We start from the raw sequence: 14,239 nt of genomic DNA on the forward strand, positions 1-14,239 counted from the left end.
ACGGACCTAGAAATAAAAGGTAAAACTGAACTCCTTAAACAAGGAGCGACGAACTGTCCCTCGGGTGTCGCTGGCCCACTCCGAGGGCACAGCACAGATGGCACGCAAGGGGCAGCACCGTCCGGACGCAGACCGCAGGGCGCCCCACCGTCGACACAGGACAAACAAGTCCCCTCCCGCGAACGGGTCAAGAGCACGTGGCACGGTGAGGATGGATGTGACAGAGCACCGTCTGACGGAGAACCTTCTGCAGCGCGATCTGTCTGCAGCAACTGTGTCTATTCTGAGTGCAGAGCTCATCCGAATCGCGATGGCTGTGCCTCACTGAGAATGATCTAGAAGGGGCACCGCCCAAAAGGAAAGGAAGGAAGGCAGGAGGCGCGCTCTCCTCCTGCACGCATGTGCTAAGACTGCACAGGACACTTGACTGCGGATTCAGTTCATCCTTCTGAGATTAGCTTGAGAAGAGAAGACGGGACCCGCCTCTGAAACGCCACCGCTTAAAAGCAGCCGCGCAACGCGCGCTTGCCCCCGGGGTGCTCCCTGGACCTACAGCTGCATGCAACAGATTGCTTTTGTGGTAAAGGAAATTTTATTTTTAAAACAAACCTGATGGTTCTATCCCAAATTATCTACAAAAATAGGCTAAAAGTGAGAAACACCTAATTTGGGGACTGTCCCACTGGTCTTTCAGGAAAACTCAAGACAGAGTCTGAAAGACCACGGGTCTCGGCTGGAAGGAGAACCTCAACGGCGACTCTCGTCACCGCGTGCGAGCACGGAGCGGCTGGCCCGCGGGGCGGGAGCAGAGGCAGCTCTGACTTCCCTTTCTTCGAAACCCTTCTCTGAGAATTAGGACACTCTGAGGGAAGCACAGATTCCAAGAGGCACCAGTTACCTCGTCAACTTACCCCGCCTGACAACTTAATCACCCTGACCTTGGAGCTGACGTGCGGCCCATCTCCGCCGCCGCTGTTTGCCCGGTGCATGACAGTCCTTTTCGCGCCGGGCTTGGCGTCCGGGGGCCGGCCCTGCAGGGACGCCACTCGAGCGGTCTGTGAGGGGGGTGGCGGCCCCTCCCCGTCCGCAGGTTTGACCTGCAGGACTCTGTGCTGAGCTGGACTCTGAGGTACGGTTCTGGCCTGTCTCAAGTGTTTCAACGGTTTCGTCAGTTGTCCTTCATACTGCATGTTAGCACCAGATGGCACAAAACTGGATGTTTTGGGCTGAACATGTGAAACAGTGACATCCTGGTTTTTCACGAGAAGTCTGTTTTTCACATTTTGTCTGACCTGTGCACCTGGGAAGGGTAACAGTGGGCTCCCGTTGGTGGGCGACGGGGCGGCGGCGGGCTGCTCCTGCTCGGCCGCGGCCGGCGGGGGCAGGTGGAGCTGCTGCTGCTGGGCCAGCCTCTCGAGCAGCTCCTTCTTCCTCGCGCCCGCCTGCTGCTGCCGACGCAGCTCCTTCTGCTTGAGGATCTCTTCTCGGAGGCGCTTCTGTTCTTCTATCTTCAAGCGATACAGCCTCGTTTCTTCGTCTTCGTCAGGGAACTGCAAGAGAGCACACATCTGCTTTACTGCGGAGCGGGAGGCGAAGCCGGCTGAGCCTGGCCGGCGCAGCAGCCCCAGAAAGCGCGCTTTCCAAAAACGCTCCGCTAGGGATCGGAAAGAAGCCATTCAAAATCTGCTTACAGACTTTAAGGATAACTCCTTCCTCTGGGGAGGGAAAAACGATCACACGCAGCTCAAGCTAATTTGGAAAATCTTATCAGAATATTAGAAACTATTGAAATAATGTAAATTTCCACTCATTTACAAGTTTGAAACCAATTAAACCATTCATTTAAGATATCAAAATATGTTCCGAATGGAAACGGCAACAGTAGGGAGACCGCGCTGCCACAGAGGTTTTATCTGGCTCTTCTCTGACGAACCAACAAAAGGTGGGTGTAAATGACCTGAAAGGGCCTGATTAGAACTATTGATTTTTCGTACAGAATTTTCAGCCTGATCTCAAACTCATTTGTCACAGAATAATTGGTTATAATGAACAGCACAAGTCAATCTCTCTGACCTTGAACTCATGCACTCCCCACAGAATCAAAATGCTGCCAATTGCAGTATTGGAATATTAATGGTATGTAAGGAACGCCTTTTACATGCCAGCCCCAAACTATTCTGAAAGTCCACCCAAAAAAAATCTTTGAGAAAGTTCAAGAACTTTCATAAAAAGCACCCCATGAGGAAAGTTTATTAAAGGATAAGCATTTGTTAAGAATTACAGTAATTTTCTCAAAAAAAAAAAAAAAAACAAAACAAAACAAATCGCAGATGCCCTCATCCAAAGATCCTTTACAAAAGAACTTAATAGGATCTGATCTCACTATAATTCAGCCAGGAAGAAATAAACCTTAAGAATCAGGAATTAAGACCAAAAGGCAGCTGAGGAGTCCATGGGTGCTCCCAGAACCCACACAAATGGCCAACAGGACAGAGTCAGGCCTCATGAGGACTGGCCTGGCATTTCAGAAGCCACCCCAACCAACTTGGTTATCAACTTTCAAAGTCTAGGATAGATCTGAAATAGCAAATCTATGGTAGATGAAGGCTCAGGGGGGCACCTAGAGAAAGACAACGCTTGTTAAGGGAAGACGGACAGACAGGAGGACATGGGCAACAGCTCAAAGGCGCAGGCGCCGCGGTTTTCAGGAAGAGGCTGACTGCCAGGGGAGGCAGCAGGTCCGGAGCACCTGCTGTTCGGGCACAGAAGTAATTCACGTTCACCAAGCAAGCTCCCCAAGCAATCAAGAAAGCATTAATACACGTTCAAGTACATATGAATACACTTGTACACAGCTCTGTCAACCACATTTACCCAAGCCCAACAAATACAAGACGTCTCACAAAGTAAAATGGGGTCATTCCTGGTCCCAGCGCATGCACCCACACACAGAATGACAAGCAAATACATGAAGACATCCAGCTTACACGACGGCTGCCTGCGAGTCCCACTTCATCCACAGAGCACCTGCTGGGTGCCACCGAGGCCTTCCCCAAACCAGCCGGGGAGAGAGCAGCCCCAGTGGCCCGCGGTGTGCCTAAAGCTCACACCGCCGCTACCAGAAAATTCAAGGGTCCCGTGACTTCATCTTATACACACGGGGGCGAGCCAAATCAGGTTATACATACAAGGGGCAAGCTATCAGGACTGTGAGCAGGATAAAATTTTTAGCTAAAATTTCTTTTTATAAACTACCCTAAACCACTTTGTAAATCTACCTAATTTTTTCATATATTGACTTTAAAACCAAAAAACTCACCCCTTCTTTTAATATGATCTTACTTGTTAACACTGTATCTTGACTTTGTATTTACTTCCTCATGTGGTAATGCTACATGACCGCTGCTCCAAGCACTCACTAGGGAAGCCGGGGCGCCTGAGTGGTGTGGTCCGTCAAACACTCCATCTTGATTTTGGCTCAGGTTGCGGTAACAGGACCAGTGAGATGGAGCCCTCCGTCGGGCTCCACAGTTGGCGAGGAGCCTGCTTGGGATTCTCTCTCCTACTCCCTCCACCCTTTCCTCCCACCAGCTCACTCTCTAAAAAAATAAATGAATAAATCCTAAAAAAAAAAAGTTTATTAGTAAAATCTGACCCCACCTCCAAATTTCAATGGGAAGGTAACTGATTAAGAGAACATGACTTAGGGACTTCTGGGTGGCTCAGTAGGTAAAGCATCTGCCTTCAGCTCAGGTCGTGATCCCAAGATCCTGGGATAGAGCCCCACATTGGGGAGCCTGTTTCCTCCTCTCCCTCTGCCTGCTCTGCTGCTGCCCCTGCCTGTGCCTGCGCTCTGACAAATAAATAAAATCTCTTTAAAAAAAAAAAAAAAAAGAAAAAGAAAAAAAGAAAGCGTGACTTATTTCATGCCTATATTACCTCATGAAGTTCTTCACACTGCTGTTTTCATTATATTAATAAATGCTACGAACTCACTGTATACCTTCTACGTACCTTTAAAAAACACTGGTGTAACTTCCACATACTCATCTCTTCCCACACCCCAGACACAAAGGCCACTGCTGTGAACGGCGGCCCCCTCCCAGGGTGCGTTACTAACCCAGGGACAGCAGACTCCTGTGCTGGGCTCGGAGCTTTGCCGCACAGATCTGCTCCAGTGCAGCATCTGTATCTCTAGGGGAACAGCCAGGACTGAACCCCCTCGCGTGGAACCATCAGGCAAACAGATCCAACAACCTGCTACCCACCCCTGGAGGTACCAGGCTCTGCAGCACCAGCTACAACCAGACAAACACACAAACGCTAACATCATAACCCTACGAGGATGAGTGCGTCTCACACGGACATGGCTGCTGGGTTCACTGAAGGATCCGGCTGGAAAAAAGTGACAGTTTTATGAAAAACCTGCTGGACAAGAGGACACTGAGAGGAACGAGCTGATGATAAGGCTTTTCCATTTGAGATCAAAGATTTTGTAATGAAAATGCTCTTACCTCTGGTTCTGCTTTTGCCTCCTCTTTGGGCTGAACCGCAGGGCTGACTGGCTTGACTTTGGCTTCGGTCTTGCCCTGTGCACTCCTGGGCCCACCCCCCGGCCTCGTGGGTGGTGATGTGCTGGCGACAGGCTTCCCGGGAGCCGCGGGCGTGGAGGAGCAGCGGCTGCCGCTCATCTCCATGACGTGCGCCGGTGCGATGGGCAGCTCCCGCAGATTACTGTTCCTTGGGGCAGCCGGCTGCAGCTGCTGCAGGGGCCGTTTGGACACATTCTGAGAAGTTGTGTTCTAGCATGAGAAGACAGAAACGGAAACTACAACTGGGTACTTGCGAGAAGGAACGTAAAAAGGTACATTCTTAGATAAAAATATGACAAGAATCCTGCTAATTACTACAGGACTTCTCCTTCTGGGGCACTGATAACTTTCCCATGTGAACACCTTCTTTCATGCACAGTTGTTCCTGCTCTGTGGGGCAGCACACGCTACTGCTGAGGGTCAGGCCTGGTCAAGCTTACCCTACCTGCCTACGGACAGGCTCCTTTTGAACGGAAATTACCACCACGGGACTGCAGTTGCTGCCTGAGGACGGGGACTGACATTTTTAACAAAACGGATCGGGCCAACAAAGGGCGATGGGCACCGCTTTTACGGGGCCCCTACATTTCGGGTAGAACAGTAACAGAACAAGCAGTCCGTCAAGATCCTACGAAAACCACACCCTGCCAGGGAAACACGCTCAGAAGTTTCACCCGAGAGGAAATTCTTCGCCCTACTCCTCCCCCAGATTCTTAACAGAGAGCCAACAGCTGGAGGGGCGCACAGGTCGTGGGGATGGCTCGGGGAGGACGGAGCTCCGACGGCACCAGGTCGGGGCCCAAGGGCACCAGGCAGGGGTGTATCTGTTACGCTGCTGTAGCAGAACGAAGCCTCTGTTACAACGCAGCTCTCCCCCAGTCCTTCCTCATTTCTTACATCATGTTAGTCTCAATGCTACTTTAGCAAAGAAAGAAAGGCTAGTGAGCATGAGAAAACTGAAATTACAAGTAGCTAAGTGACACACTTAAAGCTGCAGCTCAAGGGCAGAGTACTTAAAGGAAAAACTAATTACCTCCCCTGGCCCAACGCTTTAACCATCAGCCTCTTTATGGAGTTACTTAATGGAAAACAAGACAACAGCAAAGACTACTGTCTTGTGTTTGTGGAGCAACACACATTTCCTAGTTTCCTTCCGTGCAAGACAAGTCACACACCAGCTGATGGCCCCCAGCCTGCACCCGCATAGCTAAACGCACTGTTCATCTCCCACCGTTAAATACAGCCTCATGAAGGCAGGAAACTGGCCCCTGTGTTCACGGGTACTTCCCCGGGAACTCGAACGGTGCCTAGCAACAGAGACTCATCAGACAATTCTTCCTGAACTCATTTATTTATTTATTCAGAGCCCAAGAAGACAGAGACAATCCAGCCATCAAAAAGCAGGCTCCTGGCAAAGGCAGAGTGCCCACCACCACAAGCATTTGCTAAAATTATGTGTCTACGAATGATACCACCAATCACTATGAAAATATCTAGATACCCAGAAGTAAGAGGAGGAGGTACAGAACATCAGTGCAGTCTTTCTGGCACAAACGGGACTTCCTTAATTTGTGTAGTCCTAAGAAAATCCGTTTCCTAAGGAAGCAGTTTTTTTAAACATACACTCACTTTACAGAAACGTACTGTACGTGTTTCAATAATTAAATCGGAACTGGAGAATGTTCCAGCTCCCAAGTACCGCCCCTCCTCACCCGGGGCAGACACTCACATGCCGCAGGCCCTGGCGCTGGGGGCACTGCATCCGGCCGCTGCTGGGCGGAGGCTGCGCCGTCTGGACGTGAGGCCTGAACTGGGGTTGCGCCATGGGCATGAGCGGCGGCGGCGGGACGGAGAGGTGGTGCTGGTGCTGGTGCGGGGGCTGGTGCGGCGGCTGCGGGGGCGGCTGGTGCTGCGGGGGCGGCTGGAGTGGCGGCTGGTGCTGCGGCTGGAGCGGGGGCTGCTGCGGGGGCTGGGGCTGCGGCTGGTGCGGCGGGGGCAGTGGGGGGTGCAGGGGCCCCTTCCCAGCCGGAAGAGAGAGACAGGACAGTTTGCAAAGGTACACACTGGTGATGTTCCAATGCGCAAAAAACCCCCAGCAGCAGAAACTTGAAGTGGCACTAAAATTTCATTCTAGAATTTGTGGACAGAGGTTTAAGAGGACCTGCCAAAAGCTAAGCTTATACATTTTATATTTGCCCTGAGTCCTCTCAGCCCCAAAACTCCAGGAGTCTGCTCTCAGGAAACCACCACAGCTGCAAGCACACAGCGCTGCGGACGCAGACGGCAGAGTTTCTGACACTAGACTACTGGAAGCGACGGACGTGTGCCGAGAGCAGCGGCCACGGCCTGTAAACCCGGGCAGCACTTTCTGAAGGCGGCGGCGAGAGGGACTCACGAGCAGGGGAGCCTGCTGCCGCGCCAACCAGGCAGGGTGACGAGGCTGCACCACACCCCCGGGGACCACCAGCACCCGAATGCTGGTGGTGACCGTTCCCAGACCCTGGGATTTCTCACTTCCCTTTTTAAATACTCAAACATTGATACAACGGGGATGTACTCATAGTTTTTAATTTAAAAAAAATGAAGAAACATTTTACCCTACTTTAACACTGATTTTTTTTTTTTTTTTAAATTTCGATAGTCTGCATGTTTTCAAATAGTTGATTCAAGGATACCGTGATTCTGTATCTCACTAGTAGGGCTAAATCTGAGCAGAGTCATACAAGGCAAGAAGGAGCTCATGGAAGCTCCAGGCCCCCGTGCAACACCGCCTGCAGAAGGGGGCACGCAAATCTTCCCAACCACAGGGGAATAGCGACTCCGAGCTTCCCTCCACGCAAAGAATCTTTCTGCCACATTTTGCAGGAACATAATTTGACAAAAAACTTTCTTTCCACTGATGAACCTTTCCAGAATCTTGCAATGAGGAGCAAAGGTAGTATCAAAACATGCCCTCACTTTATTAGCTGTACCACCTTTTTAAAAAAAATCAAATACTGAATTTTTTCATTTCTCCTACGATTAGGGAGAAAAATATTATTGTCAAGAAAGTTGCCTTCAATAAGTAGCATGTTTAAGACTAAACCCTTATCCTCTACATAACCTCCACACACTAGCAGACTCGGACGGCACAGGAACGTCACCTTCTGAGACACAAAGACCCAAAGCTCTGGTGCTCCCCCCTCCACACAGCCTGATGCGTACCTGCAGGTTAGGCTGTGCGTGGGTGGGCAGGAACGGCTGTCCCGGGCCGGGCAGGAAGGGCTGCCGAGGAGGGATGAAGGGCCGCGTGGCCGCTGAGCCCGGCTGGCTGAAGTGAAGGATCCCCACGGGACCTGGCGGCTGGAGGGCTGGCCGGACGGGCCTCTCTCTGGGGAACACAGGCTGCTGTCCCTGCTGACTAAACGCTGGTCCAGGCTGAGTGAATGGTAATGGGCTAGGGGTGGGCACTGGGTGAGTGCTGCTAAGAAGTGTGGGGGGCGGCGGTGGCGGCGGGGGGCTTCGCTGTTCCAGAAAGAGATGACTCGGGAACCTTGGTTCACCTGAAACTGAACAGTGGTGCAACATTACCCTCGGCTCACACACAACATGCCCATCACCCAACAGCACTTTTTTTTTTTTTTTTAAAGATTTTATTTATTTGCCAGAGAGAGATCACAAGTAGGCAAAGAGGCAGGAGGCGAGGGGGGGGGGGGGCAGGCTCCCCGCTGAGCAGAGAGCCCGATGCGGGGCTCGATCCCAGGACCCTGGGATCATGACCTGAGCCGAAGGCAGAGGCTTTTAACCCACTGAGCCACCCAGGCACCCCCAACAGCAGTCTTATGTGCCATCTTACTGGGAACAAAAATGACAAGTGGTGGGCAGGATGCGAAGTCTACACTTTACAACTCATTTCTAGATTGCTTCATCGATCCTTTTCTACAGAGGACCGCCTCCTTGGCAGGAGATTCTCATACTGCAGATACCAACAATGTCCAATGTTAGCATCTGAAGTGGCAAGGAGGTGCTCTGGTGCAAAATGTGACACTCTTCACAAGAACCTCCTACTGGAAGCTCAACTGTCTGCAACATGGATGTACTCGGGCGCATCACCCAAGAGAACTCTGTTCTGTGAGCCCACTCGGTCCTTTACCTCCTAAGAAGAAAGGGTCTCGCTCCTGCGGCGGGGGCGGGGCCCTCCACTGGTCCTGGAGAGGAAGTCGGGGAGGCTGGCTGAAATTGCTGGGAACGGGCCCAGGTGTGTGCTGCGGGAACTCTGGAGGCCCCTACAGAACAATGGGAAAACAAGATGAGAGGCAGGGAAATGGCCATTTCTAGAAATGGAGATACACGGGGTTTCAACCTGAAAACATCAAGCAACTGTGTCCCGTAGCTCCCACAAGGTCTTGCACAGTAAGTGATCCTACCATAAGGAAACAGGCAAACATCGAATGCAGCATCAAAACATGAATTCCATGTTCTGATATCACTACAGCAAAACAAGAAAATTATTTTTAAAAGCTTACCGAAATCCATGCAATTACTGACCCCTGACCCTTCCGGCCCATTCACCTAAAAAGCTGAAAGTCTACTTTCAGCATCCTCGGCGTTGATCTCCCCGAACGTGCTGTGATTTGCTACCTTCTGAAGACAACCATAAATCATGGAGCCTTTACTTCCAAAAAAGAAAAAGACACTGAACATGCAGCTTTACAGACACAGCAAGCTCTGCGGTAACAGGAAAACGTGAAACGTCTAAGAAACCACTCTGCTACAAAAGAAATGTCTCACAGTTGGATTCCACTGGATAAGACACTTTGAATTCTCACAGATTAACATTCTTCCACTAGAAGTCTATTTAGAGACAAGCTAAATTACTTCATTTTTCAGTTTGCCTTTTAAGTATTCGCGGAGATCTTTAAAAACACCACATTTGCATTTTCTCTTTTTTTTTTTTTCCAGTGAGGCATTTAAAGAAAGCTTCGCCATTTTTTTCCCACTTCTCCAAAAAGAATTCATTAATTATACAGATCATCAAAATAATTTATTTAAAAATATCTTCTTCTTTGAAACTCAGCCAGTATTTCAACTTTTAAAAATCACTGTCTTCTCATAAACTTGAAATGCTAAGTCTTTTTCTGTCATTTTATTACTGATACACTTAGCTGTCATCTCTAAATGTGCCGTCATCTTACACTGGTATGTTTTGCAAACTACACTGACCTCCCTCCCTTCTCTCTTTTTTTTTAAGTCTGTTTTCCCCGTGGCATTGTAAGAACGCCGCACAGTAAACGGAAGAGCACCCACGAAAAGCTCCAGAAAAGCCCGCTGGCTGCAACAGTGGCCCATCAGCAAGAGGACTGTCACCATTGGGAGAGCCCAAGGAACTGCCCTGGAGAACCCTAGGATCCAAGCCAACTCTCAGGAGCACTGGGTCTGTCCATGTTCTGAGAATCGGGCACAAGCTCAAAGATCGAGCCATAACACCCAGCCTAGTACTGAAACGACCTGTGGACCTGCCAGCGTGCGGGGCGCAGGGGCAGCAACGGTCCCCTGATGAGGGAGACTCAGGTAACGGCCTTGGTGAAGTGCTGGGTCTGGAACTGGGTGGGTCACCCGGATCCAGGCCGACTCTCGGGCTCCTCTGGCTGGTCTTGCAGCCCCAGCGAAGCTGACTCCAGAAGCCGGAGAACTCAGCCAGAGCCCAGGGCAGGGTCTGAACCAAGGCTACGGTCTCATTACCAGCAAACCACCGCAGGAGACACTTCTCTCCACTTCACACGGATGCTCGGCCTCTGCACTCAGGAGCCAATGCTCTGGACACACCCCCACCACCACTCCGTGACTAACGATGCAGTGATTTGTCCAGGATTTCAATAAACCACCTTGGTAAGGCCAACGTGAGCCCACTGAGAACGGATACTGTGGGAGCACCTACTTCAAGAGTAAGAACCAATGGGCATGGGGCCCCTGGGGCCACAAGTCCCCAGTACAATGGCCACCTTCGTCACCAGTGGCTTACGTACATACTCCATGCCAAGGTCTGTGCAGAGCCCCCACCATCTGAGCTCAGGACTGGGCAGCACAGCAGGGGCACGAGTCCCATCTCACAGCCAAGGAAACAGAAACTCAGGACATTAAATAATTTTCCCATGGTGACCCCATTCTCTTTTCTTTTAAATTTCATTTATTTTATTATTACCATTTTTTAAGTAGGCTCCACACCCCAGCATGAAGCTCAGTGTGGGGCCTGAACTCACGACCCTGAGATCAAGACCTGAGCCCAGAGCAAGAGTTGGACGACTAACTGACTAAGCCACCCAGGCACCCCTTTTTTTTTTTTAAATCAGAGATTTCAACACGCAACAGGTTAAAAGCTCCCAAAGGGTTCATTTTACTCGTCACATGAAAATGAACCAGGGGAAGTTTCAACCCATATGATATTAATCTTAACAAAATTACTAAATTTGGGGATTTTAAAAACCAGATTTTCTCTTGACTTAGACGTGAAAATAACAGCCTACAGCCAACAGAACTGAATTCTGGAAACCATCACATCATACGCAAACTTCCTTGTTTCCTAACTCATCCTTCTCTTTGGAAATTTTTCACTCTAGGCACCATCTCTACCAAGAAGGGCTCCTCCTGCAAGTCCTCTGTACAGACACTCCACTTTCCCCGGCCCTGTTCCGCGCTCTCAGCAGCTCCCCGGCAGGCCAGCCCTGGACTCTGATATGAATGCTTGCTGCTAATTTTCACTCTATTGTTTACATCGGTCAGATTTTTCATTAAAAAGCAGGAACAGTATGCTAAACCGTAACCCGGGCTGCAAGCGCTGCACTACTGATTTGTTGGCAAGCTTTCATCCCGAACTTGACTCAGCCGACTTCAGGGCTCCTAACTCGTGCGCTGCATCTGTCACTTCTATGTTAAGGAGCCGACCAAAAAACACAGAGGGACACAGTGTCAGAAGAGAGGACAGACAGGATAAAACATACTTTCTGAGAAAGCAGGGGAGTCTCCTGGGGTTATTTCCACTCAACCCGCAAGTCCTGTGTCGTATCAAGACCTGGAAAGCGGCGGCGTTCATTTGAGAACTTCTTAAGCCCTTACAACCGTTTTACCCATTCCAACAGAGGGGAGAGCAAAGTGTAACTTCTACATTGTCCCGAACCACGCGCAGATCAGCACTGCTGTCTCCCGCCCCGGGCAATCCCCACCTGCACTCCTTTGCGGTGAGCGTCCCGCAGCGGGACCCATTCTGTGCGGCGTCTCTGCGTCACCCACACCTCTGGTCGGAGGCCCGAGACCGTCCCAGGCAAGTGCTCCGGGGCCGGCACTCCTCCGCACAGCTGCACGGAAGCCAGCGACCAGCAGTGCCTCCCACCTTCCGTCCCGGCTCTGTTCACAACTACAGGAAGCGGAAAAAGGCTCCCGACCTTTCTGGCTTGACTAAAAACTGGGACTTTCTTCATGATTTACTATGTGAAGGCCTGATACTTCCTGCTAGTTTTCTTGCCGGGCTCACATCATGCGGGGCTTACAGAAAACTGGAAAATACTCGGTTTCTTCTGAAATCTGTCGTAAGCGATAAATTGCACGACTGCGTTTTACTGCCGCACGCCCCTCCCCTGCCGATGGAGGCCCAGACAGGACTGGTCACGTGGCTGCGCCAACCGGGCTCTTCGCGGCCCTCACTGTCTCCTTCCATCCGAGAGTTAATTTCCAGTCCTCCAGAAGATAGGTTTTCTCATTATAGATAAGGCCAAATGTAACTGGAAAAGGAGACTGGCTCCCCTTCCACTGTAAGTAGAAAGTCTGCTAAGTTTTGATTTTGACTTTGCCACAGGTGGAGTCAGGCAATATATTCTCAACCCCCTTCATCTGTTTCTAAAAGGAAGCAGTTACTGAATTATGAGAATGAACTCAAAAAGAAACCAATGTGGTTAGTTTTCAATAAAAATTCCAAGCTGCCTAAGAACCAGGTACATTCCTGGGAGATTATTTTAAATATTCATAACTTCTAAAGACATTTTTTTGTATTAAACTGAAAATATATTGGGATCATAAATCTTGTCCCCTTTGGAATTATAATATTGTGATTTTCATCTCTTCCCAGATCTTCTTTCCTTTTACTAATTACCTACATGCTATCCGCGTTTAGACACAAGCATTCAAATGTCAGCAATATGGAACAAGGCCCCCCAAATCCTTTATCTTCATCAGTCACTAAGGCTAGAACCTGAGTCTTCCAGCCGGTCGGCTCTCCGAAAGGCTCTGGCTAGCAGCAGCTGAGTGGGCAGGGGGCAGCACCGGCCCTCCCATCACTTAGCAGAGCCCCGGCCATGCAGCCGAGCCTCTCCAAGCCTGTTTCCTCCTCTGTAAAAGGCAGGGATACCGATGGTACCTGTTTCTCATGGAGGAAATGAAAGAACACGTTCAAAGGACCTACGACAGTACCAGCAAATAACAGAAGTTGACAGCGCTTGCCATTATTGTCATCTGCACGTGACACACTTGTGCAGACGGCTTCCATGCTCTACCCTAACACAGAGCTGCTGACAAGCGACATGTCGCCTCCTGCACTGTGCGACAGACCAGCGAGACCCCCTTCCTGCATTCCCACTCTGAGTCACAGGAGGCGGCCTGCACGGGTGAGCCGTCAGCATCCTGGCGAATCCACTCCCACTGTTCGCTGCCCTTCAACGGACAGGACTGTGCAGGGTGAGACTATGGTCTGTCTTATTCACCAATGCACTTTCATGCTTGGCACAGGGCCTGGTACACAAACATTTACAGATATTTAACAAATGAAGAAACTGCCCATTTCTAACAGCAAGGAAATTCCAGCCCCACACTGGAATCTGAAACACTACAGCAGGTTAAACCCTGGCTGCCCACAAAGCACACAGACAGCAGGTGGCGGAGTGCCTCAGGAAGGACTTACGGGACGCTGGGCCAGACCAACCAGACCCTGCACAGTGAGCCCCAGAGGCTCCTGGGCGGGGCAGACTTAAAACATACACAGTGCACCAGGACCAAAGAGAAGCCAACATCAACAGAAGCCAGTTCCCTGACTTAACTGTAGGGCAAAGGTCACCCTCCTACCGTGGCACTGAGATAATCAGAGGAAAAGTGAGATGAACGTGGCTTCTTCTCTGCTCTGCAACATCCCATTTTTAGAGAACAGAGAATGAAGCATGGAAATGGGACGGTCTGTGGGATATCCTTCCAACACTGCTGGTCAGAAGCACAGCCCGGGCTGTACACTGAACCTCAGAATCATACAGCATGGGACGCCTCGGGGGCTCAGTCAGTTAAGCGTCTGCCTTCAGCGGTGAAGACCCCGGGGTTCTGGGATGGAGCCCCATGTCAGGCTCTCTGCTCAGCGGGGACCCTGCTTCTCCCTCTCCCTCTATCCTCTGCCCCTGCTCTCCCTTTCTCAAATAAATAAATATAACATTGAGAAAAACAAAATACACCTGCAAAATGCAGGACACACCCATAAACCAGACCAAAAAACCAGAGTAAAATGAAAAATAAAAAAATAAAAAACCGCTTCACTTTACTCAAATGGTGGTACTTGGCAATCATCGTGTAGCACACATACGATAACAAGGCATTTTTCAGAGTCAATCCTAAAAGTAAATACAGATCAACAAGTTAGA

At 50.2% G+C, this 14,239-nt stretch overlaps 1 protein-coding gene across 9 annotated transcripts in view; it reads right to left on the reverse strand.

The window, feature by feature from the left end:
• The window catches only part of RBM33 (RNA binding motif protein 33), a 132,613-nt gene that overhangs the window by 33,019 nt on the left and 85,355 nt on the right, over positions 1-14,239 (reverse strand). For 3 of the 9 annotated variants that reach the window (XM_059396026.1, XM_059396025.1, XM_059396024.1), the window contains exons 10-14: positions 8,725-8,857; positions 7,797-8,140; positions 6,322-6,609; positions 4,515-4,802; positions 1,293-1,550 (exon numbers count right to left, since the gene is read on the reverse strand). In XM_059396026.1, the coding sequence (XP_059252009.1) occupies positions 1,293-1,550; positions 4,515-4,802; positions 6,322-6,609; positions 7,797-8,140; positions 8,725-8,857 (1,311 nt within the window). Of the gene's footprint in view, positions 1-911; positions 1,551-4,514; positions 4,803-6,321; positions 6,610-7,796; positions 8,141-8,724; positions 8,858-14,239 lie in introns of all 9 variants that reach the window. The other 6 variants (XM_059396023.1, XM_059396021.1, XM_059396020.1 and 3 more) reach the window with 2 other exon arrangements.

The sequence above is a fragment of the Mustela nigripes genome, chromosome 4 (assembly GCF_022355385.1).
Source record: "Mustela nigripes isolate SB6536 chromosome 4, MUSNIG.SB6536, whole genome shotgun sequence".
Taxonomy (NCBI): domain Eukaryota; kingdom Metazoa; phylum Chordata; class Mammalia; order Carnivora; family Mustelidae; genus Mustela; species Mustela nigripes.